General features: G+C 44.5%; 1 protein-coding gene across 3 annotated transcripts in view; it reads right to left on the bottom strand.

Moving 5' to 3' along the window:
* The window catches only part of FGFR3 (fibroblast growth factor receptor 3), a 56,938-nt gene that overhangs the window by 17,523 nt on the left and 12,436 nt on the right, over positions 1-26,979 (bottom strand). For all 3 annotated transcript variants that reach the window (XM_030492189.1, XM_030492190.2, XM_030492191.1), the window contains exons 3-7: positions 17,265-17,528; positions 12,833-12,886; positions 6,837-7,006; positions 2,010-2,133; positions 1,406-1,596 (exon numbers count right to left, since the gene is read on the bottom strand). In XM_030492189.1, the coding sequence (XP_030348049.1) occupies positions 1,406-1,596; positions 2,010-2,133; positions 6,837-7,006; positions 12,833-12,886; positions 17,265-17,528 (803 nt within the window). The remainder of the gene's footprint in view (positions 1-1,405; positions 1,597-2,009; positions 2,134-6,836; positions 7,007-12,832; positions 12,887-17,264; positions 17,529-26,979) is intronic.

Genomic DNA, 26,979 nt, shown 5'->3' with positions numbered 1-26,979 from the left:
GCCTGTGCTCCCCTTCGAGGAATGCAGAGCCTTTGCTGTCCACAGAAGAGAAGGTATTTGGCAATTCTAATTACCTAGCCACCCCGGTGCCGCTCCAACTTCATTTTAAAACACTATTTATACGGACTATTTATATGTTCTTTGCCACAGCAAAATGGGAGCTTGTGCTTGTGACACAAGGCACTGTTCGCAGCGGCTCTGCAAACTTCCAAAAGGTAGCACTTTATCCCACGGGGACCACACACGGAGCCCGGAGACTATACTAGATGGCATGTGACACAGCCAGCTATTCAGAGCTTGGTACTGGGCTGTGAAACCAGGGGGAAATTCAAATATGCATAATTCAAACACATTTGGAGAGACAGCGAGGAAAGAAAAAGTTCTATCGACTCGCAAGAAGCACGTGTTGCCAATCCTGAAGAACGGTCTCCAACCATTTCTTCCAACCAATCTGTTATTTCAATCTGTGTAATTATTTCCAGGGTCTCTGGCTTTTATTATCATGTATCTGGCTGAGTTACAGTTTTGTAGATGCTGTCTGATAAGTGGGGTGTTTTTTAAGCTTCATACAAAGAGAAGGAGGGTGTGTGCAGCAGGATGCGTATGGAGTATGTCCATGCATAGGACATGCTCATGCTCAGCTCGAAACTGTAGGGACAAAATCTGCTTTCAGCTATAACTGCAGAGCTAGCATAACTCCATTTGGCCCTATATATTTTAATAAGCACCAACACAGGATGCCTTGAAATATTAAAAGAAACAAAAGGGATTTTAGAAGTCAAATGTTCTTTTCACTCCCTGTTCTCTACTTTTTATATTTACCTAGGTTGAGGGGAAACCAGAACCACTGGCTTTATTCTGGCTGCAATCTGGAAATTCCCCTTCAAGAAAGCATTTTAGCAAAGTCAAGTCTTACTAAGTGAGTTTTTGCTCAATAAAGGCTTTCCTGAGCGTGGATAATAGCAATGTTCACAAACATTAGTGGCTGGAACAAGACTATCTTGGCTCTCAGGTGCTGGTAGTTCAGCATTATTTAGTATGTGCATGCTACAGAGTGTTTACATGAAAACGAAAGAATGTGTTTTAGTTGGGAGCCTTTTATTTTAGTAAGTGCTGAAAATACCTCTATTGAAGCTGTAAAAAAAAGGTTATTTTTACAATTTTAGGTCAAACGCAATCTGACAGCTCTTTCATTATGCTGCATTTCTCCCAGTTGTCTCAGCACTTACAACTACTTTGCTTATCTATGCCACCACAGTAGCTGTGTTATCTCTGGCAAACAGAAGAGTCTGGAACATTGACTTTAGGACATTTTTGCTGTACCCCCTCCAAAAAGCAGAGTATTTCACTGTGTGGGCTTAAAGAACGACTGTCCTGAGGGTGAGAAGAATGAGCATGTACCAACCTTCAACACAGTGACATAGGGTGTCCCATCTGGGCCGTATTTGCTGCCGTTGACTTCCACGTGTTTCAGCCACTGGATGTGAGGCTGGGCATCACTGTAGACCTTGCAGTGAAACTCCACATTGCTCCCTACCACCACAGTCTGGTTGGCAGGGAGCCCTGCTTGCAGGATTGGTCGGTGGGGCGACCTTTCTGAAAAACAGAAAATAGAAGAAAATCCTAATTTACATGTCCTTTTTCCAGCAAGGATTCTTCTCTGAACCCTTCATCTCCTGGCCTTTCAGCAGGAACGGTGCAAACTGGGATTGTCCCCCAAGGTGTCCTGGCCACTGCTCTACCCAGTGCTTCTCAAGCTGAACAGGGAAGAACCATCCAGGAATGGAGGAGGCATCTCGGCCCTGCCATTCCTTCTCTGGCTTCTCTGTATACCAGCTAAGTAATTTATTGATCACGTATCTGAGGCTGAATTGTTGGTCTAAAGAAAGCTTGTTGTTGGTTTTAGAAAACCCATGATCCAGCACTTTGGGAAAGAAACCAAGCTCCTGTTTCCCATATCCAATCACACACCACAGATCAGCTGTTGAAAGAAAACAGTGAAATCTCACCTAATACATCAAGCTGGTACGTGTGCCTAATGTTGCCATATTTGTTCTCCACAACACATGTGTAATTTCCTCGATCTGATGGCACAACACTCTCCATCACCAAGCTCCACTGCTGGTGTCGCAACTAGAAGAAGAAATCAAACCATCAAGCTTGCAGTCAAGTACCATCACCACCACACTATTCAAATCAGTGAACAATCACTGAGCTTCTACATACTTGGCGAGCATGAATGGACCTCAGAATAGGCCTGAACATCACAAGGACCCATCTCAAGGGTCATTAAAGGCTTAACGTGAAAAGGAATTAAGACCAATGCAGGAACAGTGCAACACAACAAAACATGCTGAGATTGCAAGGTGACTTGTTGATGCTTCCACAATAACAATAATGAAACCAGCTGAATGTGGCACCTCTCATTAGAATAACGACTTCAGAAGGCTTCAGCTAACTCTGATCTGCTGGGCCCCTCTGCCAGACCACTCTGGTCCAGAGACTTTGTCAGCTCAAAATACTGCACTCTCATCTGCAGATCTTTACCAACTGCTACATATAACCCGTAAGATGACTACAAACAAAAATCACACTTATTACTGCATCTATAATATATTTTAAACCTGTGTGCTATGGAGGCAACAGGTCATAGCATCTGTCTGAGCTGAAATGAGTGTCTACAACTGAGTTAGTCCCCTGAATTCCCTGTAAAACACAAGAGAAAACATGCCCAGCCTCAAGTCTGGTCCCTGGGATGCTTGGTCAGCCCTTCCCTTTTGGCACCAAGTTTTATACTGCTTGGTTTTCTGGATGTGGCTCACGTCCAGAGTTGTTAGCTGCTCAGTAGCAGAAGGGAAAGCACAACCCATGTCTCCACTCTGATCGGCTGCCCTGTGATCCCAGCTAGAACATTTGTTTCTAATGAGTATAAAGTACATAACGGATATGGAAAGCAAATCCTGAATTAATACAGAAAGCAACGAACAGTACCAAAGACGATTTCAGGATGCATAGCATACAAAAGTTCTCCAAATCTCTGGATATTAATTTAATGCCTTCAGCTGCCCAGAGCAGAACATCTAACTTCACTAAGTATTTTGAAGGTGACTCCAAGGACACAGAAGCAGGAGATTACTATAATGCTGTGCTACAGAACGTCAAGGGCTGATGGAAAAAACAAGGGCGTAATTGCTCCTGGAGGTTTCTTGCTGCAGCAGGTGAACTCTAATATGAAGTCATTTAACCTCTTTTGCTACACATAAATTGCATCCACATGCTTTCCTTTAAAGGGCCAAGTTGCAATTAAAGCCGGAATTTTGCAAAGAGAAGGTTTAAAGTCATAGGACTAGTGTGAGGCGTCCCTGCCCATGGCAGGGGAGTTGGAACTAGATGATCTTAAGATCCTTTCCAACCCTAACTATTCTATGATTCTATGACTAGACAGCTTAGTTGCAAGATAGGCAAGCAGAAGTCATTTTAACAAAGCTTTATAAATCTCTGCATCCCTGAGAACAGCACTGCTGAGCACCCCACTGAATATATAGCATTTAATTTCAGGTTATAGGGAATAGGAGGCTGTGGCTAAGTCTGTACGGAAATCTTGGTTATTGCAGATGTCTGGTCAGGTCTGACTGCACCCTCTGCGCACCCAGGACAGCACAGGTAGAGCTCAATGCAGAACCAACATTACACATTCTGTAAAGCAACGTCCCGCTTGGTGCATCTCTGTAACGGCATGGCAATTACAGGGTAAAAGGAGCTCTGAGAACAGAAAACCTGGACCCTGAGTTCACAGCTGAACATACCAGACTGTCAAGGAAGTTTCAATGCAAATTTGTGGCTGCTCCGTGGCTTATTTCCATACTGGCTTGTCTCATAGTTGTGTCTAAAGACTTTTTTTAACCCACTTTTCAGCATTGCAAAGCACTTGCGTCTGGAACCCCTAGGAGCTACTCCATGGAACTGGGGCTCCAAGTACATAGATGACTCCCTAGTCTGACCTGTATTATCAAATCAGGTCCAAATTAGGTGTTTTACATAGGATGTGTTTTCAAAGACACTTTTATGCCACTTTCGAAGCTTCTCTTTGCCAGGTTTCTGATGGGGACTTTGGACTCTGAACAGAAATGAGAACCTGGGGGGCAGAACCTGTTTGGAAACTCTTCTAGAAGCAAGAAGATTATTTTAATTGTTGGTTTGTCCTGTTTGGTTTTTTTTTTAGTTTGAGACTGGCATCTAGAGTTAAAGGATAATAAAAAGGGATGTTCCCAAGTTAGGATAGTCACCACACTCGAAACATGAAGTGACTTAGTGAAGGCATTAATCAATTGGGTGAGATACTGGAAATCCCTCTGGTTCATTTGGTGGTGTCATTCTTGGCTCCTGTGAAGCTAACATTTGCAGACGCACTTGGAACCTCAGTCCACGTTTGCCAGACTGGTATGCAAGTCAGTGCAATGGTCTGGGGAAGGGATAATCCTCTATCTCCCCTCCCCCTCAATCTTCCCTTCTAGGGTCATTTAACACACACAGGCTTACAATATTACAGATTCCAACAAGGATTTAACCATTAATACTCTTTGGGAAATTTCATATGATAAGTCATATGAATTTCTTGTCTTTATCAGTTAAGGATGAACTGTAACAGAACTAGGTTAGCCTGCACTTCATGTTTTCAACACTCGCCTTTCTCTCCTGCAGGCTTTACACCAGGCAATCACACTGATCTAAACCCAGTTTGCAAGAGGCAGAAGTGGAAGAGTGGTCAGCTTTCATCTGCTGATCACAGATCTTTCACAATCAACACTGAAACTCTTCCACACACTGAAAACAAATGAGAACATTCTCAGCTCAAGAATTTCTGGGTTAAGACCAGATCTCGAGACGAAGTAAGCCAACCAAACTCTGCCAAATCTGGATCTTGCCCATTCTTTTCAAGCTGCCTAATCTTGTTATGAAGATAAGTTGTAACAGGGAATTTAAATCTTAAATGCATGAGATACTGAGCAGGTTTTAAATTTCTTTTTCTGGTTCAAATCTCAGCTGATATCTATCAGTATATTTATACTGGATGAGATTTACATTAGACTACTTACATCTAACCCCAGCTCAAGAGTAAAAACAAGCAAATAAGGGAAGGAAATCTACAGAGAGAGAAAGATGTCTTTATATCAAGAATAGGACAAAGAACTACACCTAGACAGATAGAGAGCTTAAACCAATCTTGCTGTAATTGGCCTGACATTGCCTTCAATAGCTCCTTTAAGCATCAGCTTGTTGCTGAAGGTGCCCCTAGAGAAACAAAGCACAGCGATGCCAGAGACTCACTACCATGTTGCAGAGGATGAAATGTGTCAATTTAAACTCAACGATAGATTAAAACCACTGGGAAGTGGGTAGGGGAATTGCTTTCAGCTTTAGATTTTATTCTGCAAGCATAATTTAGTGCAGCTGATGTCACATAGGTTTGTAAAAAGCCATTCGATCGGTGCACGCAAGCCTGAAAACACTTCATGATGATCCTTACTGCCTGCAATTAGTAAAAGATGCCTGTGCTTTGTGAATGCTATCTGCTGAAAGGCTGTTTACCCACAGGAGTTGCTTTCCCCACTTCTCTTCCCTCCTTAACTTTCCAGAAGATCCAAACCTGAGCGTGTCCTCAGCCTCATCCAGGCTGGAGCAGGGAAAGGACTGAGGAGGGAGCTTCAAAGGCTTCACTGAAGCAATCACAAAAGGCTCTTTCAGGAACGGGTCTGAGCTAACAGGAAGAAACAGCCCAAAACTGCGGCGAGGGAAGACTTTTTTGAATCCTTTTCTGGTTTCTGGAGCCCAGCACGCTTTGCATGCCTAGCTCCCTTTCAAAATGCTACAGATGTGGTAGGCATCAGCACACAGCTATTCCGAGTACCAGCGAAGGTGCCTTTCTAAAAACCACCTTATTTCTTTACTAGTAGCCCAGGAATATGCCAGGGCTGGCTGAGTGCAGACAAAAATCACTGCTCAGGAGCCCTTCTTTCTATACTGATTTTTGTTATTATCAGCTGCTGCCAGTTTTATTCTTCCCAAATAAAGCCATAAAGGAACCTGACTGTGACCTCAAGGGACAAAGTAATAACAATAACAAAATCAAAGAACTCATTTTCCTGTTAAAATCCTGCCACAATTCATCATACCCAGTAGCACAGACACTTCTGGCTAATCAAATCATTCGAGTGCTGTGGGTTTTTGTGTCCCTTAGCTCTACGTATAAACATGAACCAGAGCATTTTCCAGAACACCTCATGGTAGAAAGGAAGGAGGAAGAAGAAAGCAGCCAAGGAGCTGATGCTATTACTCTGGCTACAAGGGAATCCAACACTTGAACAAGGGTCAGTGATTTATACCACAAGAATGTTAATGACCACCAGCACGATGGCCCAGCTCTTTGGTGAGGTCCTCCTACACCTTCATGGTATGCCAGTTTTCATTGAAAGCCTGGAAAGCTGGAAGTAGCTATGTCTCAACGCACTGGGCTGATCTCCAGAAGTTACGACAGAGCTTCTGCTCCTGCTTTCTCGTCATTGCCCACAATGCAACCATAAACCCAGCACCACTTTTACGTATTCACTTAACAATCACTGTAGACAAACCCAGAGGGAATCAGCCTTCAACCCCAAAGGACAGCAGCTCTTCCTAATACTTTGGTGTTGAGAAATTGCTAAGGCTGCAAGAAACACCCCCACACCATCCCCGCATATGTGTTCTTACATGTACTGATGTTAATTCCTTTGAAATACAATTTTCTACAGTTGGTAGGAAACTCCTGATAAAAACAGAGATCCAAGCCAAGGCCTTACCTTGATGCCCCCAATCCTATGCTCTCCTTTGAACTCCTTGCCATTTTTCAGCCAGTAGATGGAAGGGGTTGGGTTTCCACCCGCCGGACATCGAAAGCGAACAGTGTTGGCGGCGGGAACTGCCAGCAGCTTCTTCTCCATCTTATCTGGCCGGGTCCAGAAGGGGACACCTGAGGAAGGAAAGACCAATTTGAACAGGCCCGTTTCTGCCTCAGAGGATATCAGCTGGTGAGCAGATGCATTTGAGAAGGCTTTGGCATGTGCGGAGTGACAGTTAAATTGCTACCTGCTGCAGTTAAGATAAATGACACAGAAATGCTTTCCAGCTAAATGACTCTCATAGACGTAGACAGGGTGTTTGCATTTTAGGTTTGTGATGAAAGGTTCACGACCAGGTTTTTCTCTCAGTAATGCCAGTGTAAATCTAGAATAGCTGCTTTTAAATCAACAGGTAGAATTATCCCAGATCAGGGTGAGAGTTTAGCCTCAGTGTTTAAAAAGATACAGATGTACCTTCGGGGACAATAGTAGCCAAGAAGCATGAAGAGCAGAAAGATGTTGGAACTGTAAAAAAATGTTGATGAGCCAGCAAGGGAGCAGGGAAGAAGCGTTAGCTGAGTGCACTGGAAAATTTTGCTTCTCAGTGAGCACAAATGTAGCCTCCTTAAGGGAAGGAAAGAAAAAAATCAGCCGGTGCCAAACTGGTTTATCATGTTTATGTTCTGTAAGTACAAGTGATTTTAGTTTTAAAGATTCATGTTACCTTTGAACAGGGATAAATTGTTTTAAAACACCAGTGTTAGCATGAGATACTTTTTATAATCTGCCTCAAGAACAGTGATGTTTCTTGGCTATGTTACAAACATTACATATTAACTCCAAATTAAGGCAGCAGCAAACTCATTATTCTGGGAAGAAAGAAAGAGAAAGTTTCTTTAAAAAGCCTCCCAAGCTTTCATTTCTGCTTAAGGAAACACTGCAGAGCTGCATGTGGGGTGCTTCCCCTGTCACGCTGAGGGTCACGTCCAGCCCCCCAGCTCTGTGCTCCACACCAAGGCCAATGGGAGATGGGGGCAGACAGCATTTGGGCTGCAGAACAGCAAAGAGAAAGCCAAGGATTGTAACTGGCATCTCCTCCGGATGGGAAGGAAGCACCCACAAGAGACACAACAGTACCCAAACCCACCAGCCACAGAGGCCTATGTGCTTCTGGCGAAGACAAACTGAAGGTGCTGGTCCTTCAATAACTGCTAAAGAAAACACGATGGCCACCAAAGCTGTTGGGAAAGCACTGCTGCTGGCTTCTCCTGCAACGGTGATGATGCTCAGAAACACTACCCAGCATCACAGCCCCAGCTCAGTGCTACTCTTAAGCCTCTGCAACCCTCTTCCCCTTGGCGATAAGGGTGTACAAAGTTTTCCCTCTTGCTGCATCCCTCTGAGATGCACCTGAGCTGTTCTCTTTCTCCAGCGCTCCCCAACTAACTTAGCCCGTATGTGCTTGGCTCCATGAGACCCATCCCTTTGCCATTCCAGGTAAGTCAGTGATGAGCCCACCTTGGTCTAAGGCCAGAGTGCCCCCTATGCAGGCTCCCTGCTGCATTTCAACTCCAAGGATTTTGCACGCATGGTCATATAGCTCAGCCAAGGCAATCCATGCACTCCCTAATTTTCAGCACCCGCTAACACTCTCCACATGGCCCCCCCTCCCTATGGCTCCCTGTAAAGCCATGAGGAACTGGATGTCAAGAGCTACATCCAGGAGGCCCTCCATTTGCTAGCAATCGTAGTTCTCATGTCTCATCTGCTTTCACACCTCTTCTTGCCAGGGTGGCAATGAAACAGAAGTACGGCTGGCACAAACAAATCGGAAAGAGGAATTCCTGCAATTCCCATGCTCCTGCAAAATCCTGGCTACAAACTTTGCTGTGAACACACGACATACCCAGGAGAGGCCTCAAATGCTACATGGTAATGTGGGCTAAAGCTGGACATCATGTATCCATCTACCTTCCAATGTCTGAGCTTAGAAAATTGCTAGAACTGCACACAAATGGGGAATATTCCAAAAAATGCCAGAAGAGCGGGTGCAAGCCATAAAGGAAGAGCAGGTCTTGACGGTAAAGGAAGATGCTGCTATCGCATGTGTTGGGAAAGGCAGAAACCAAGCAAAGGTTGTGTGAAAGCCCAGGCAGCAGCAGGGGGGGTGAATCTGGAGGAGGTGGGGTGGTATTGGGAAGGCTGAAGAGGAGGGAGCTGCAGAAACCATGTTGGGAGACATCTGGCCTTCGGCTTCTGAAGCATGGGCTATTTTCTAGCCCAACACTTCCTTTTGGCAACGCACCCTGATTTCCCGGAGACTTTACAGCAGGTTAGCGGGGCTGAACAGGACAGAGTTCAGGGAAAGGCCAGGCACGGATGGAAAAGTCCTTCTTCTTTGCTGCTAAGGGCAGCCAAATAACCTGCTGTTTGTTGTTTGATTAACATATCTGCCCACAATAAATCCCATTTTATGGTGTCAGTGACACTCACCCGGGCACGGGGATGTAACTAGATCACACAGCCGCCCCGCCAGGACCAAGCTCCTCCTTGTGCTGTGCTTTTGGGGAGTTTTCCCCTTTCCACACCGTCTGCATGTGCAGCAGGGTGAGGTTTCACTAAGTTTTCGCACTCAAAAGATGAGCCTGAATCTCACAGGAGTCCCATCAACCCACTGGCTGCAAATGTTGTCACTGAAGCCAAGAGGGATTTTGCCAGTGGACATCAGAGGAGGAGCAGGAAAGTTTCCAGCTGGGGATATTCTCCATATGGAGCAAAGGCAGGATCCACTCCTCCCTCCTGCAATTAGACACAGCTTCTTCCCCAAGTGCCTTCCCTCCGTTTGGGTGCTCTTCCATGCAATTCAGGGCTCACCAGGGCTGGGCACCCCTGGATTGATGTGCCAAGATTCAAACAATCAGGGCATTGCTCTCAAGTCAAACTGGAACTGGAAGAAAGTGTCTGTGCATTGAAAACATGCCTTTGTTCTCACTCGCAGGAGCAGCTAACAAAACATCACTGCTTTCGGTTTGCTGTGCCCCCAGAGTCCTTTCATTACCACTTTTTAAGGGGGTGAAAATGTTGCTAACTCTTCTTTTCAAGCAACGCTTGCAAAGCTCCAGAGAGTTTCAGCAGCGAGAAAGGAGGAAGGATGAAAGACAGGAAAAATTTCTAGACCCGCTCTCTCTAAATTAATTACAAGCAGTGATTTTGCATGTGCAGGTGGGAAAAGAAAAGGGACCTGAAAAACATTATCACCGGCCCTTTCCCATCATCAAACACCAAACCCGACACAGTCCGTTTTGTTTGTTAAGGACACTGGCCACCCATCCGACTGGAATGACCAATTAAAAAAAAATGAGAGGGATACTTGGAATAATTAATACAGCCGAGCGCTCATTTAGCAATTAGGAGCTGCCACAAAATTCTGTGGCAGACAGAATCAACCCTAATTGTGTAATTTCCCCAGCTGACGCCTCCGAGTACACAGCCAGATTTAATTGGAGATTATAGGGGCTCTTTGAAGGTGCTGGGGCTACGCAGCGGGGGCTCCAAACAAACAGATACAGGCGGGTAGGGAGCACTGGGGCAGAAGAGCAGTGTGTGAAAAGGGTGTTTTGTTTTTGTTTTAGGGCCAGGAAATACAGCTGTAGAGAACAGAGGTACTGGAAAGCCTCCTTCTGCAAAGGCGGAGCGCGGTTTGTGACAAGGCTGCAACAAACGAGCCAATGATTTGAAGCTGCTCAAGTTCCTCTTTCTTCTTTGCTTCTGCCCACCCCTAAGGGATGCCCCGTTTCTATGCTGCCCTTCAGAGAGGATGCTTGAAGGAGGGTGAGCAGAGCAGGGCACTCCACGTGGAGGGACTGTCTCTGTGCTCTCCAAGAGGTTTTGCACCAGATATTGATTTCTTTTAGGACAGATTTCCTCTCATTCTCTTGCTTTGATAAGAGAATTTTCCAGCTCATGTTGATCAACACTTTTGGGTCAAACCCCCCAGATTAACAAACTCACGATGCTATTGGAATCAGCTCTCCAAGCTCTTCTCTATAGATATGAGGATAAGAAACTCTCTTGAACAACACAATTACAGCAGAAAATTAACTTACCATCACAAGGGGCCAGGAGACAAAGTTTTTGTTCAGTGATATGCAATATGGCAACAGGCAATGAGCTAATCCTGGATGGATTACCTCCCCCTAAATACGAACAACTATTGGTTATATTTTTCTTTTGCATGAAAGCATGTTTATTGCCTTCACTCCTCTAACTACTGACCATTGCTATGTCTGATGGCCAAGCAGAGGCCCATACACCATTATTATGGTATCCTTTTGCTACAAGAGATTGAGGACATAGGTCTTTGGGCTGTCCATAGGACATGGCACTGGCTATATCCACGTGCCCAGGATGGTCCTGCAGCCCCTGTGGACTGTCCCACAAGTGGTGGCACCAGGGTTAATCACACAGCTCCCTAGACTCAAGAGAAGATCTGTGAAGGTTAATAGGAGGGTCTGACGTCAAACAAAGCAACATAAAGCACATCCATGTCATGACATGCCATGAGACTTCACCACGCTGGCACGTTAAGCTGATCAACCGTTTTTAAAGCAGAAGAGAATCCAACTTTTCATAACAAGACCTTTAAACAAAAAGACAGCCGTTACCTTCAGGTCTAAAAAAAGAGAGAGCCTCAAAGTCAAGAAGACCCAGAATACAGGCTATAAATACATGTGGTGAAATGTGTGTTTTCCTTTTCAGTGGAGAAAACCGTTTCCCTCTGTACCATAAACCAGCTGATGTTTTTTGATATCTGTTGCTAAGAGATAGAGTTTACTACAAACCACATTAAAAAAGGTTTAGAACAATTAATTGTGCTCATCAGAACCTGTTCTGCAGCAGGAACAAATCCTGCAGGACCAAACCTGACCCTCCCTATGCCTCTACCAGGCTTCAGCAGGCATCAGGAGCACTAAGCACCTCTGCAAAGGTGCCCGTCACCTTGCAGAATCCAGCCCTTAATTAGAAGCCACTAGAAAACCACTAACTGCTGCTGATGGGTTGCCTGGCACCATAACTCACCACTACTGTCCACATACTGCACAACACAGTGCTATGAATTTATTACAGTAGGAGACCTGTTTTAAAGAGTCCTGCATGTTCAATGCTATGGGCAGCAGAAATTTTCCAGTCATGTTGAACTTCTGCCAATGTACATAGCTGATTGGGAGTTCAAATGCAAGACATTCATTTATTGAAAACACATACACACAGGCAGCTCACTTTGCACAAATATAAAGAGCATAATAAAACACCACACTAACGCCTCTGAAGCATGTAATGATCCTGATTAATGCTATTGCACTTAAAGAAACAAGCACTGGGACTGAAAGAGATTCAGAGTAAAAGCACCGAGAGGCTCCGTCCTGGGGCTCCCTTTCCTATGTGAGCAAAAGAAAAAGCCAGTAAAGCGAAAGGGGTTGCTCCCGCTTACAGCATCAATAAATCTGGCCCTTGGCTAGTGTAAATTTTACACTCTGACTCCAGTCAAGATGCTGGTAAGAACCAGAATCAAACCAGCTAAAAATGAAGCAGGTCAAGGTTTGTAATGGTGTAAAACTGGTGTAAAGTCAGTGAAGGTAAGAAAAAAATAAGTGGATTTGTCTGGATTTACATTCAAGGAGAATTTCTAACACCAGCTCAGCAAGTCAGATTAGCAGAATCAAGTCCCCAAAAAAACCCCCATGCTACTGCTGCTGTAGTATGTTATAGCAGCAATACCACTCTGACAGCTATTTCTAACTTTTTAGGTAAGCATCATCATGGTACCATCCTACGGTCACTGATTTCAAAACAGAGAAAGAACTACTGTCCCAGGTGAACATCTGGATGAGCTGCTCTGCTTGGGAGCCACATGGCTTTGAAGGAAAAGGCCTCTGTATGCCATAAAACCAAATTACCTGTATCTTCTGACTCATCATCGTCATCTTCATCATCACCCGATGAAGGGGAATCTAGGAGGAGAAGAAGAAAGAAGTGAAGCAGAAAAAGGACGGCATGCAGGGATTGTCCACCAAAAGCTGGACAAGGCTTTTGGTGCCACAGTGGGCTCCAGCAAGGGAGAGCATCTCAGTGATGGGTCAACCTTCCCTGCAGCTCCACCAGCCCATCCCTTCCATGCTGCTGGGCCAGGCTCAACTGGCCAGGAGCTTTCTGAACTGGGAGAGAGGTGTCACGAATTTGCCAGGGTTCTGCCACCAGAGACCGGGGTCCAATGCCAAATACTTCTCCTTGTGTAAAGTGCTCTTCTCATAAATACAAAAGCACTTCCAAAAGGGGAAGTTTCTTTCTGCAGAACAAGCTTTCCCCGACTTTTTTTCCCCTCTAGCATTCACTCTGAAGACATTTTATTCCACCAAGTCTCAAAATGACAGGTCAGCATTTCTAATTCACTTTCCCTGCATTTTTCTTTTACCTCAATACACCCCTGCCACGTCTCCCTTTGTTAACTCCTTGCTCAACCATTCAGACTAAAGCTTTTAAAACCTCCCCTTGCAACCAAACTTCTCTCTCGATCAATGTTTTGATGGCTACTCCATGAACCAGTTCCCTTCAGTCATATTCCTTCTACAAAGGCACCTCAAGGCAATAACTGAATACAGGTTAACATCTGTATCTCTCCAAAACATCTTGATTTGTTTCTCTGAATGTGGTCTAACATCTCACCTTCTCCAAGCTGTCCACAATAAAGCCTCAGTCTCTCTTCCCCCTAACAAACGACTACTGTAAATGTAAATCCCATTATCAAATAGCAGCTTAGTGTTTGATTTAGTTTACATGATTTAGTACAATTCAGTGTCTGGAAGATTTAGCACCACTGACTTCATATAATCTCCAGGAATGTCTTTTTTAAATAAAGGCAAAATGTTAGCAATCCAGCAGCCTTTATATTCTAAGACACTGGTAAAAGAACTTGGCCTTAAACACCAGAAAATAGGAAACTTTATGAGTGTTCAACATGTGGCCAGAAATGTAAAGCACTACTTCAGACCAAGCCAGCCAGAAACTCCTTCATCTCAAGATGCACTTGAGTTTTCTGCTGTTCTCTGACCAGCACAGTGGAGGTAAAAATAAGGGGGGTGAAGGAGGAAATGGGGAAGAAGGAGAAAAAACCAAATCCCAAAGGTAAGGGAAAGGTAACAACAAATACTATTTCCCTGCAGAATCTGGAAGGACTTTCCAGACATATTCACCATTTACAGGAAGGAAGTAACACAGGAACTATCTCTATAGGCTGTAGCGGCACATTGGGCTTTGCACCTTCTCCTTGGCAAAGTCTCAAGGAAGACTTGAAGCACATATCTAACTGCAAATCCCCCAGTTGAGGTCCTGCTGGCAGCAGAACCAGGGAAATGCCACGGGGCTTGCTGAAAGTGAAGTGGATGTTTAGGAGTTTTGGCTGAACCAGCAGGTTTACTCAAGTCCTGGCGAAGGCAGAAACCCAGCCAAATCCCCACCAGCATTGACAGAGAAACCAGCACATTCTCAGCCCTGCACTCTCAGATTTGGTTATCCATATATTAACATGTGATTATCATTTACTTCCAATGAACCAAACGTGAGCAGAGGAGCAGAATCAATTTTTAAGCCAATTCAAAAACATTTCCACAAGGTTGAGGGAAGAGACTTTGGCCCTGTTCACGTTTCAGGTGAAAGGTGCAGCTTAGATTTTAAAAACAAATATCCCGTGTTCAGAGCTACTGTCCTATTCAGGTTACTAAAACATCACCTTTTTCAGAAGGTGACCAAGAATTTCTAAGCTATTTGTTAATCATCTACTAAAATAGTAAAGCTTTTCAGACACTGACAAGTATTGGCACCAACAAGAACTGCTAGATGCTATTCTCAAAAGACCTTTAATTATGAATGGAAAAGGGCTTCATTTTTTTAGTCACCTGTTTTGAATAGCTTAATGTTGGATATTTTGAAAACTTTTTTTGCTGGTACCAGCCTGCAGTTCATGCTCGTCCCAGGGGTGCTGCTCAGCCACTAAATCCAAAGGCTGTTCCGTGCATGAAATGGTTGCAGAAATGGAGCTTCTGCCAACAGGGCTGGAGATCAGTTTGTGCATGCAGCCTCTATTTGTGATCCTCTTCAAGTGCTCAGGTTTTAAGAGGACAGTGTGTTTCTTTCTGTAAGCTAGCAAAACAGTCAAGCGCATGTCTGTCAAGGGAGGCATTTTAAAGAGATCAAACCCTGCTATTAATCAACCTGGTTTTCAACCCTAAAATGCGAGCTCCAACATCTCCTTGCTCTACCTTCAGCATCAAGCATATCACTGTGCACACTGAGAGTCGCTGCGGAAGAGCCAATTTATTGCAGGCTCAAAACTCACAGCCCCACATAGGAAAATCCTGATACGCTCCTAGAATCTGGAAGATTGTCTCAAAATGGGACTTACGTGTGTACCAGCTAATTCTGAATACACCCAGCCTAGTTGTGCTCAGTTAAGAATACATACCAGAGCACCTCCAGATTGTTAGTATAGATTTAAACCAGTTTAATGCAGAGAACAACTCCAGCCCCAAACATCAGATACCCACATAAACACCCGACCAGATACCTGAGCTAATCGCTGGCATTACCTTTAAGAATTGGGAACACAAACCACAAACCTCTGATAACAATCTCATCTCCTCAGTGCAATCAATACTAATTATGAAGAAATATCTGCGCATATGAGAGGCGCCACTATTGCCACATAAAGCAGGGCTTCAAAGTTTCAAACAAGTGCTGCTGACAGCTAAAACGGAGACTCCCACATTACCAGCACTTTGGTGGTAATGACAGTGGGCTAATAGAATCAAAGACTCATAATGCTGTCAGAAAGCAGGTTCAGGTTACTCGCTTGTTCTTAAGCTGTTATTAGCTATTATTAGTGAAGAGGAAAAACACAGGGGCTTAAACTTTTTAAAAGCAGAGGATTATCAGCCCTTCCACTATTAAAAACAATTTCTCACTTTACAAACTTTTGGGGCTGGCAGCTGTTTCATTTGAGCGTGTAACCAGCTGCCCTCTTCTGCCTCCCTGCTGCCCCTTGAACTCAAAAGCATTTTAATGTCACTTAAAAAAAGAGAGAGTAGTGTTTCTAACAACCTGTAGTTCCTTGGATAGTTCCAATAATCGTACCTAGTTAGAGGAAGCCTTTCAAGGGCCAAATACTTCTTTAACCATTTAATTGATAAGACCTTGAAGCATTCACAGCAATCTCCAGTAACGTTCAATGAAAAGCAGATGTTGGTGGAGGGTCACTGAAACGAGCTTTTATTCTCACGATGGCTTGATTCTCTAACACAAAATCCTATTTCTGGCACGAGAAAGCCCTTTATGGAGTGGATGTGATTTACAATCATAAACATCTCTGTGTTTGGTTTTCAGACAGAGCCCCTTACTTTTTGAGGGAACTCAACTTTCGAAGGCAAGGACCTACTGTTCAGGGATGCTTATAAAAGCTTCAACAGTCCAAGGGCAAAAGAAAGTTTTCAAAACCTTAGATCTACAAGGGGTTCATTCTTCTCAAAATTCAGGCTTTTAATCTGTGTGATCAGGAGGCTCTCTATCTGCTCACAACGATGAGCACCCATTTACCAATGCAGCAGCCTGAAATCATGGAGATGATCTTAGTGTTAGCCATTAGCTACCTGGGAACAATAGATTTTTCTGGCACATTCTGTTCAGTGATCCAAGCTTGGACAGCTTGTAGCTGTTCTGTCCTAATCACAGAAAACACGGCCCAGCAAATAAAAGCATGTGCTTTCCTAACACAGCATTTGTTTGCAACATACGAATCCCAAAAAGTACCTTTGATGAAGCACATTTTTGAGACATATACAGTTTATAGATAAACTACTTCTGAAACAAACTAGCAATTTGTGATATCCAGGGTGGAGGGAAGAGATTTATCAGCTATGGTAGGGAAACAGTTTTCAGGAACCTCCAGCTTTTACATGCAATTTTGCCACTGATATGTCACATAAAGTGGGAAAAGTCACTTAACCTCCCTGAGCTACAGTTCACTCACTCACAAAAGACTTCAAATGCACATGTAGCATTGCATCTATTTAAGTGTTAAGGAGGATTTGGGGTTTAATCTGACTAGCACCGTTTCTAAGTCTCTCTCAGTATTAACATCAAGCTTTAACATTTGGTATGGACACGCAAGCATTCTTCCATTGGTTTGTTCTGTCAGTCTAATCACTGCCAGGAGTTACCAGGGAGGTAGAGACCTACCAAGTACGGACAAACACCACAAAGCACCAGCTGTGCTGAACATGTGGAGGCACAAAAATAAGGATAAACAAGTCACCGAGAGAGCTGTATTTCTGCACGTACCTGTAACTCTGACTGTAAAGTTTCCCAGGACCTCGTTGGAATGCCTTGGCTTGCAACTGTACAGCCCCGAGTCATCATATGACACATTGATTATCTTCAACAGTTTTTGTCCAATATGAGTTCTGTTGGTAGGTGCAATCCCGATACCATCTTTAAACCAGAAAACAGACACAGAAGAGCCTTGGGTGTTACAGGAAAGTTCAATGGTATCTCCACTTCCAAACACCAACTCTTCTAGAAAGGCGGTCTCGCTCCTCAAGTATTCTGCAAAGGGAGAAAGAAATGGAAATGAGTAAGTAAGAGCAGATGTCAGGAAACAAAAGAGCAGTTACAAAAGAAACATATCTTATGTTTGTCCTGCTGATGCTTCCATGTGCCCAGAGCTCCTCCAAAGGCAGCTGTGCACACCATAATCAGGTAGCTGATCTACAAGAATGGCTCCAACCCTGTAGCAAACAAACTACGGCCATCACCCCACCAGGTGCATCACAACAAACAGAACAGACCTCTATGCAGGGTCATTGCAACACCCAATGTTGTGCGGGGGGGTGATCTGGTAGATATTAAGCGTGTGCTGCAAAGTTCACAGTTAAGTCTCTGGATCTCTTTATTCCTATTGAGGCTGTCCACAACGGCTGCAAGACCCACCAAGGAGGGGATACAAGAAGGAGAAATGGGGATAAACCTATTTCTCAAGTGACTCTGGGTGGTCCAAAGGCAACCTCTATGGGATGAAGGAAACAAGGAGGAAGGCTGGACAGAAGATGAAGGCTGGAATGGCTAAAATAAATGAACCCACCACTAGCTACCTGCTGAACTCTCTGTACAACAAAGAAGTGCAGACCCAAAGACTGAGCATGAAAGCTGAAATCCCCGTTTCTTCAGTCTATCTACCAGCTGTGGCAGTTTGTTCCTGATGTTTCAGAGTGATGACAGTGAACCATGCCACATGCTGAAGAATCTATTTTACCATAGGATAATAACACAAGGAAAGGTTCAAGCTCAAAAGTTTCCCCCTGGAGGAATGTGGGGCATGTTGAAAGTCTGGTTCTTGGATCTGATGGTCCTCAGGCTCATTTTAGTGACATATAAACTCACTCTTGACATTGAATGGTTTATTTATCCTTTACAGCAGTTTAGTAAGGAAGAATTAGCTCTCTACAGCTATCCTCAACCCAGCTAGATCAACAGCAAGACTGCTATTCTTCCCACCTTGTCTTTGCTAACCAACATTTTCACTTGGCACTGCCCCATCTCTATCTTCTGGCTTACACCAGCTCTGAGACTGTACGCTCCACCAGGCGCAAGTCTTGGTTTTGTACAATATGTATCATGTGGGATCTTACTCCACAATGAAGGCACTTTGATGCTGTGATTACATGATTAGCAAGTAAAAAGTAATTCAAAACAGGTAAGTCTGAACCTAATCCTACGATCCAGGTGGCCTGAGTTGATCTCTGATAGTGATCCAATATAGATAGAGATCCTAATTTTGAAGCTTAAGCATATTCATAGACTACAATTTGACTGTGAAACCAATGTAATTACAGCAGCTCTGAATACCTGAGGATGTGGCATTGGCTTCAAGCTGCTCTTCTGCCATTAACTGAAAGAGTTGGAGCGTTTTTAAGAGAAAAATGCATTGCTTTTCTTGTCAAGCAGGTTTTCATTCTTGTGGAAATGTAAAAATTATAAATATCAAAATGTTTCACTCAATAGCCTTGCAGGGTAGAAATAAAGAATCCCAGGGGCCTCAAAACGTGGTATTTCATGGGAGGTATCGTCTCACAGGAGGCCAAGCCCACACTCATTGGGGTTTCAAAGAACCTTTCCTCTGATACCCTGGCAAGTTTTCCAACTGAAATATTTTAGGTTTTGGACAGAATGTTGTGGTATTCCTACAGTCAAAAGTTGAGGGTGTTGGTTTTTTTCTCTTGTAATGAACAGATTTTCCCTGAAAACATACACTTTTAGTACAGAGAAAAAGAAGACAGGGCTCCAGCATCTTCTTCTTGTCAGACCAGCACCTGTTGAGACACTGAGTGTCTACCCATGGTCTCTTCCCAACTGGGATATATCCTTGGCGAAAATATGGTTGAGAAACATTCTGGTTTAACTTTCAGGTTCCTTTCAGGTTTTTTTCTTCCTTCTAGACTATAAGGATTTTTTCCAATGGTACCGACTTTGGCTACCAATAAAAAAGCCCTGCATACACCTTTGTGCTTGCAGGATGGCTACTGATCTTTCTTTGCTTGTTGACTCTGATGGAAGCTCTTGCTCCTTTCACCTACTGGAAAACAAACACCACGCAGCTGCACAACCCCTCCATACAAAATACACAGTTCTACCCAAGCTGTTTGCCAAATGATCAAGACTTGTGTATTTTGGCTTTTGTATCACAAACCTACCATACAGGAACAAGCCCAGACTAAGTACAAACCTAAGTGTACTGTTTAGCCATTTAAAAGGAAATTACTCTTTTCTGAAAGCCACATTGAACCTGGGTTAATGACAAAGTGACAAACTAATTTTATAAAATATTAGGGAATGCTGAAGTAAAGAGGAAATTCACTTTAGGCTCAGAGCAGAACAACTGGGGTCTGAAGCTTCTTCTGTGGGAAGAAGCATCATCTCTTGTTTCTGACAACTTTATTTTGGCATCTCCGCTCTCAGTCTCCGCAGCGGGTCTCCAGCAGATATCGTGATGCAAAGTTCAATCCTAATGACTTTACTCCTATTGACTGGGAGTAGCATCTGGAAAGATGGAGTGGTGAATTAAAAGGAGAATGTTACTAATGGCTTTAATCTCACTTCTTTAAACACTTTTTCAAATTTAAGATTATATGCTTTGGCTTAAAAAATAAACAGGATCCAAATTGGAGACCTCCACAAAATACTTAAATGTGCACTGAAGTGCTTAAGTAATTTGCCCAACTGTGACTTGGAGATAGAAATTTTACTCTTATTCCTCACATAGCTTTCAAATATGGTGATAAATCCAAAAGTGCACAGAGTCTCATCTCTACGCTGGCTGAGAATAGCTGGAGTTCAGAGAACCAGAACTCACATCTCCCTCTGGGTGCCCAGAGCCCAGCACCTCCTTCCTGCCTTCCAGCTGCAAGTGCCTGGTGTTCCCAACAACTTCTCAACAAGAGGCACCAAGATATCAAGGAGACATGAAGTTGTCCCCTCTGGGGTCAAGCATCTAGCCATCAGATTGACTTGCAGAAGTCATGGATGTTATAGTTACTGCTGAGCAGTGCTTACACAGATTCAAGGCCTCTTCTGCTCCTCAAACCATCAGTGAATGGGTTGGGGGGTGCATAAGGAATTGGCAGGGGACACAGCTGGGACAGATGACCCCAACTGACCCAAGGGATATTCCATACCGTATGGTGTCATGCTCAGCATGTAAAGCTGGAGGAAAAAGAAGGGGGACATTTGGAGTCATGCCTTCCCAAGTCACTGTTATGCGTGGTGGAGCCCTGCTGTCCTGGAGATGGCTGAACATGGGAAGCGGTGAGTCAATTCCTTGGTTTGCTTTGCTCGTGTGCAGCTTTTGCTTTACTTATTAAACTGTCTTTATCTCAAACCACAAGTTTTCTCACTTTAATTCTTCTGACTCTCCCCAATCCCACTGCAGGGGGAGTGAGCAAGCAGCTGTGTGGGGCTGAGTTGCTGGCTGAGGTTAAGCCACGACACATAGGTATAAATTACCAGGAGTAAGTTCACATAGGGATTACAGGAACCCACTCCATCATTTGCCAGCAGAGCAGGGATTAATGCATTTACTGCTTTAGTGGGTTCTTAAGAGAGGAGTAGACAATCAAGGTTGTGGACTCCCAAGATATGACTACAATTCAACCATTTATTAGTTCAACTAAAGCAGTAATGAGTTGAGAATCACCAAGAGATGCTTCTAATGGAGATCAGCACTCGCATCATTATCAACTGCTGCTCACAGCAAACATGCTGCAGAGAAAGAGACACATTTTAAGCTGTTCAGAGGAGCAAGAAGGCAGCAGCTAGTCAGGAAGCACCTTCTACAACGAGAAGCAGCTGGCCCAGCAATGCTAAAATGCTTTTGTATGTATTCACTTATAAGGATAAGATACTTCATCTCTGTAGCTGCTTGGCTCATCCCAGTGATAATTCACTTTCTGTGTGGTTCGCAGCTCCAAGTGCTTAAGTGTGTCAGTATTTCCATCAGATGTCTGCTCCTTTTAGACATCAATACTTGCTTCTGGCTGAGTCTGGAAATGTTCTACTTTGGTTGTAACGCAGCAGCTCTCAAGAACTGCGGGGGGATATGCAGTTACTTATATTTTAGGCACAAAAGGATGAGGAGATGGAGGGTGATGGGTATTCTTGTGCTGCTAATGGCCCCCCTAAACTCCAAGGGCTGGTACCCTTGTTGGTGTCAGGGACTATTTCCAGGTCCTACGTCAGAAAGCATGGGGGCTGCCTCTGGGCAGCAAAGGCCCACTGTGCCCATGAGAGGCTCAGTGGGGTGGGGGAGCCCCACGGCCCCACACCACATTGCAAGGTGATGCGTCCTGGTTCCAGGACATTCCCTCCAGTTATTTCCCTTCACCTGTGTTTTTCTTCCTGGAATAGCTTCCCACGATTCCACTTTTCCAAACATCAAAGTACTGGGGAGCCTCCCGAGGGTCTGCTCAGGTGGGAGCATCATCATTCTCCTCCTCCTTCAGTGAGCATCCTGCAGCTGTGGCACGTCCACCATGCAACCAAAAACATCCCACTACAAAGGGCTCAAGGCACACAACCTTCAGTCGACTATCAGCAAGATATTCCTCACCCCACCCTGAACCCTGGCAATCCCAGAGAGGCTTTTCGGGATTGCTTCACAGGCCGGTGCTGGAATGGAATAAGAGGCTCATTTCTAAGAGGATCATATTTTCCCCTTTTCAAGCTGGACAAGCTGCATTTGGCATGTTAACAAGCAGCAAGATAGCAGCATGTATTTCTCTCTTCAGGTTAATTTGAAAATGTTTCTTGTTCTATGCATTTTATTGCACCAAATCCACTGTGACAGGATATATGATAGGATCACGAGGCAACAACCATGCCAGAGCTTTCTCCTGTTGTGTCTGGTATCCTGTTCCCAGGGGGATCATGGTCACAGCCACTGAGTTGGTGGCTAATTGCTGCAGGGATACAGAAACCTCCAGCATCAGTGGGATGAACAAGGCCATGATGGCAAAGAACACATAGACTATCTCTAGGCTTAGACCAGCACCTTGTCCTCTATGCATGCATAACCCTGGTTTAGTCTAAGTGTCCCACCTGTATTAATAGGAGCCTATAGTATTATTCACCCCCCACAACAGCATTCTTCCCAACACCTGTGGGGCTACTTGTGGGATGGGGCTGCTTCCCCACCTCACCTCAGGATTTCTGCACTGGGAAGAGCAACCCCCATTGCCCAGAAGGTAAATAAAACACTTCTCTTGCCGAACGCTATTCATTAGGACCTGACTTACATTAAAAAGCAGCCAGGAGGGATGACAAGCAGCCCCAGTGAAAGTACCCTGCAAGTACCCTGCCATGCCCCTGTTCTCTCCATCTCCCCAGAGAGGCAGACGGGCCCCAGGGGCATATCGGAAACCACCAAATCAGCCCCGGGCTCTGCACTGAGCAGCAGCCCTGTGAGAGGTGGGCACGATAAGATCGTGGGATTGCCTGTTTACCCAAGTACCTGCCTTCTCAGGGCAGATAAGATCAAGGAAGTGGCCCCCACAGCCAAGCAAGCTCACCTACAGCCACCACATACCCTCAGTGCGCTGCAGGAGCTGACGGGGTAGTTTTGTTATTATGGACTTTTGGTGGTCTTTTATGCAAAGCCTCCTCTCCTTTCTGCAGCATCCCTGCCTGGCTATGGCTCTGCCGCCCCAAAAGCACATCACCAGCCTGGCACAGCAAAATGTAATATATAATACATACATAACAATATATATTTTATGCTTATGATATTGTCTATAATATTTTTATATATAATTAAAAGTATTATATAAAATATCTATATCATGTCTTCTATCTTTCCCCTCTTTTCTTCCCCTCCAAGGTCAAGACCCCCCCCCCCCCGAGCACATTTCCCAGCATCAGGCTGCAGCCATCCTGGGACGAAGGGGCTCTCTCTGGCAATCACAGCAGCATGGGATGCTTTGCCAAAGCAAAATCATTTCCTGAAATGGTGTTCAGCTGGGTTATCTCCCCTGAATCATAGAATCAACTAGGCTGGACAAGACCTTTAAGATCATCACGTCCAATCGCTACCCCAGGACTGCCAATTCCACCACTAAACCCTGCTCAATGGGGCTCATACTTCAGGAAAAATAAAAGATCTGGTTGCTTTGTAAAAGCCTAAACCATGATCAAGAAATGTAACTTTAGGAAATCACACCTGATAAGGGTTTGCCTCCATCATTTGAAGGTGCCACTTTATCTTTCACCAGTTGCATGTGTTTGCTTGGCAGAGGAGGGGTAGTTCTCCTGAAAAACTTAAAATAGCTTTCCTAATAATAATGCAAGGTAAACTGTTTATTACCACTGCAGTGGCCTATGCAATTGTTACCAGACAACGTTGGTTCCAAAGAGGTAACAAATGTTCTGCACTCTATTACCACCCAGCGGGGTTTTTATTTTAGATCTGTGTTAGGAGGAAAGCAAACTTCTTTCCTAAAGAATTAGCAGAACAATAACCAGGTTTAGTTCTATCATATGCAGCTTGCTTCATAAACAAGAGATTATGGAAAGGAGAGGAAAAAAAGTCTCTAGTGTTTAGCTTGGCTATCCCCGACTGCGACTTTGGAAATGCTTCTAGAATGGAAAAAGCAGATGTTGCAAATCTGCCTTATCTACAGAGCAACTGTTGACTCTGTTGTGCAAATCCTAATTTACATCTGCATGAAAGGTTTCAGAGATTAAATGGCATTCAAGGAGGAATATTAGCTTTTCTCCCTCCCTCCAGCCCTCCTTTGAATGGATTTACTACTGGCAATTAGCTTTCTGTTCCACCGGCCAAGTAGAAAACAGGATTCATCAGGACTCTACAGTATCCTCCTTTTAATGGACTGTTTTCTCAGATCACCCAATTCAGATGCTGAGAGTTAGAAGAAGAAATAAATCGTCACAAAGCTAAAACAGTTACAAAACCACTATGGCCAGGAGGATTTCCCTGTGGCACTTGGAAAGCCCTAAGGAGGGAAAGGAAACACAACAGAGAACGAATCAAAGAGGTCTCCTGGCTACACCCAACAAAAATGGGAATGTAAAACCCAAGAGACACAAAGCTTTGGTTGCTGCTGAGAGCCCAGAGCCTGTCCCAGGGACACCCTTTGGCTGGGGCTTTGCTGGCTTAAAGGAACAGACAGTGATGGGGAGTTCTTATAATCAGGCAAGACTATGCAATCAAATATCTTCCTTGGTTCACCACTCAAAACACCACAGAGGGAAGGCAACCACCACCCGTATCTATCTACCTATCTCACAGCTCTGCATTCCTTTAACAGACATAGAAGAACTGATATGAAATGTCCTCCACTTCATCAATGGTCCCTAAAGACAGGGAGCAGTGGAGCAGAGCAGCATGGGGATGCTGAGGTCTCCAGGCTGTGCTGCTCTACATGTCTTCCTGGCTCATGCTGAACCACCTCAAGGATGCCTACGCAGATGGTTCCTGCTCTCCCCTGTGCCGAAGCCTCTGTGCTCTATTCAAGAGGAGGGTAGCAATGAGCTGTATCACATCTCAGCAGCCCATGCTCGCAGTGGGGATGACACCAGTCCCAGCCTGCCACATGGGAGAGTGCATCCTTGCAGCCAGTTTGCCCACGTCACACAGCCCTCCTCACCCAACCACAGTGGCCAAACGTGGTCAACCCAGACCGCTCCCTACCCAAGGCAGAGTGACAGGACACCCATTGGGCTGAACCTAGGTGGAGCACAAGACACTGCAGATGGGTCACCATCCTTTTGGTGTCTGCCTCTGAAGAACAGTGGCCAACTTGGCCCCAGCTTTTGCACAACTCAGCAGGGGCATTCCTGGCTTGATCTCAACACAAAGATCCCACCCCAAAGTGGCTGATGTTTTACATTCCTGCTCCTCATGCCTGAGGATGTCCAAAAAATCTTTCTGTTCTAGCAAACAAGCAGCTGCAACAACCTCTTTCCACAACCAGTGGAGGCAGCTATGGTAACTGAGGCACAGACTGAGGCTTCCCAGTACTCCAACCGACTGAGCAAAGCTTGCTCCCAGCCTCCACTGGAGCAGGATTGGGTCCTGTGACCAAACCTATGCTCTTCAGCATCAGTGCACCATGCCATCCCTCCTGCTTCATCGGATCAGGTTATTCAGCAAGGTTTTGTAGGTGACATGTACTAAGCAATTTACACCAAGAATGAGAGATTATACAAATGAGTGCTCCACAAAGCATAAAGAAACAGAATCTTTGGAAATTCTTTTAAACTTCCTAGCAAATACTTAAAAGAATACGCACATACTGCTGAGTAATTTATTTTTTCTGGGCTTTTCCTCTACACCCTCATTTCTTTCCTAAAATCCTTCAAAAATTCATTACTTCTGGGGTTTTGACCTCCAGGGTGGGTTTTCAGCTATTTAGTGAATTATAGCAAAATGATCACCACCTCTTAAGTGCTCTTGCAGAAATTTTTAAGCAATACATAAGGCCCATAAGTTTAGGTTTACACCAGAGGAACTTTTTAAGGGATGTGAAGACCTTTACAAAGGTCTCCCTTCACAATTCCCAGGCAGGCCTGGCACTGGCAGTTAGTTGTGATGCTTTTCTGGTGCTTGTGATGTGTTTCTGAAGTGGGCTTTGAGATCACATGGCATCAGAAGAAATCTGCCATAAAGCCCCAACCTTTCCCCTTCGGTTCACAGCTATGCAGCTCCCAAATCCCAGCTCCTCTGCATTTCCCTTGCACTTTTAATGTGTGCTCCTCTAATCTTCATTTAATGCAGGCAGCTGGCTGCAAATACCCCTGAACAATGACTTTAATCCTAAGTATCCTGAAGCCCCCCCCCCTTCCTCCCTGCACCAAAACTGAAGGGGAAAAATGAAAAGAACAGCCTCATGACAGCAAGATGGAGAAATCCAAGTTATCCACTGGGCCAAAGGAGCAGAAAGACACAATGAGCTAAATTTTGCCTGGTTTGCTAATTAAAAACGGAAGCTACCCCACTCCGGAGCCAAGGCGGGGAGGTAGGGGGAGTTTTCATGCTATTCACAAAATCGGCTTCCAACTGGGACCATATTCACTTCACATTAATTGTCATTCCAACTACGAGTGTCCTAGTTTCAAAATGAAAACTACCCTCCAATGCAGCTCGTGAAAACTAACACCAGTGTCGAGGCATTAAACAAAATTTATTGATTGCATTTTCCCACCCACTAAAACTTTAATAAGCATTAAACCTCAAACTCCTGGCCCCGTTTCCTCCCTCTCCCCTCTCTCGCCATAAAAAGGGTCAGGCTCCTCTATATGGAGATTAGGACTTACTGTTTGGTATTTGTTTATGAGCCTATCAATTGCCTCTATTTCAGGAGGGGGAAGCACACCTAAAAAAAATCCCACCCTCTTGTACACGGATTAAGAGAGGGCAAAGGTTTAGAGTAGTTTGGGTGGGTTTTCTTCCAACTGATTGTGGATTTTAGATATATGGCGGATCATGTTC

Source organism: Strigops habroptila, chromosome 7 (assembly GCF_004027225.2).
Source record: "Strigops habroptila isolate Jane chromosome 7, bStrHab1.2.pri, whole genome shotgun sequence".
NCBI lineage: Eukaryota > Metazoa > Chordata > Aves > Psittaciformes > Psittacidae > Strigops > Strigops habroptila.
Note: the sequence above shows the minus strand (reverse complement) of the source record. Positions and strands in the feature narration are given on the sequence as shown.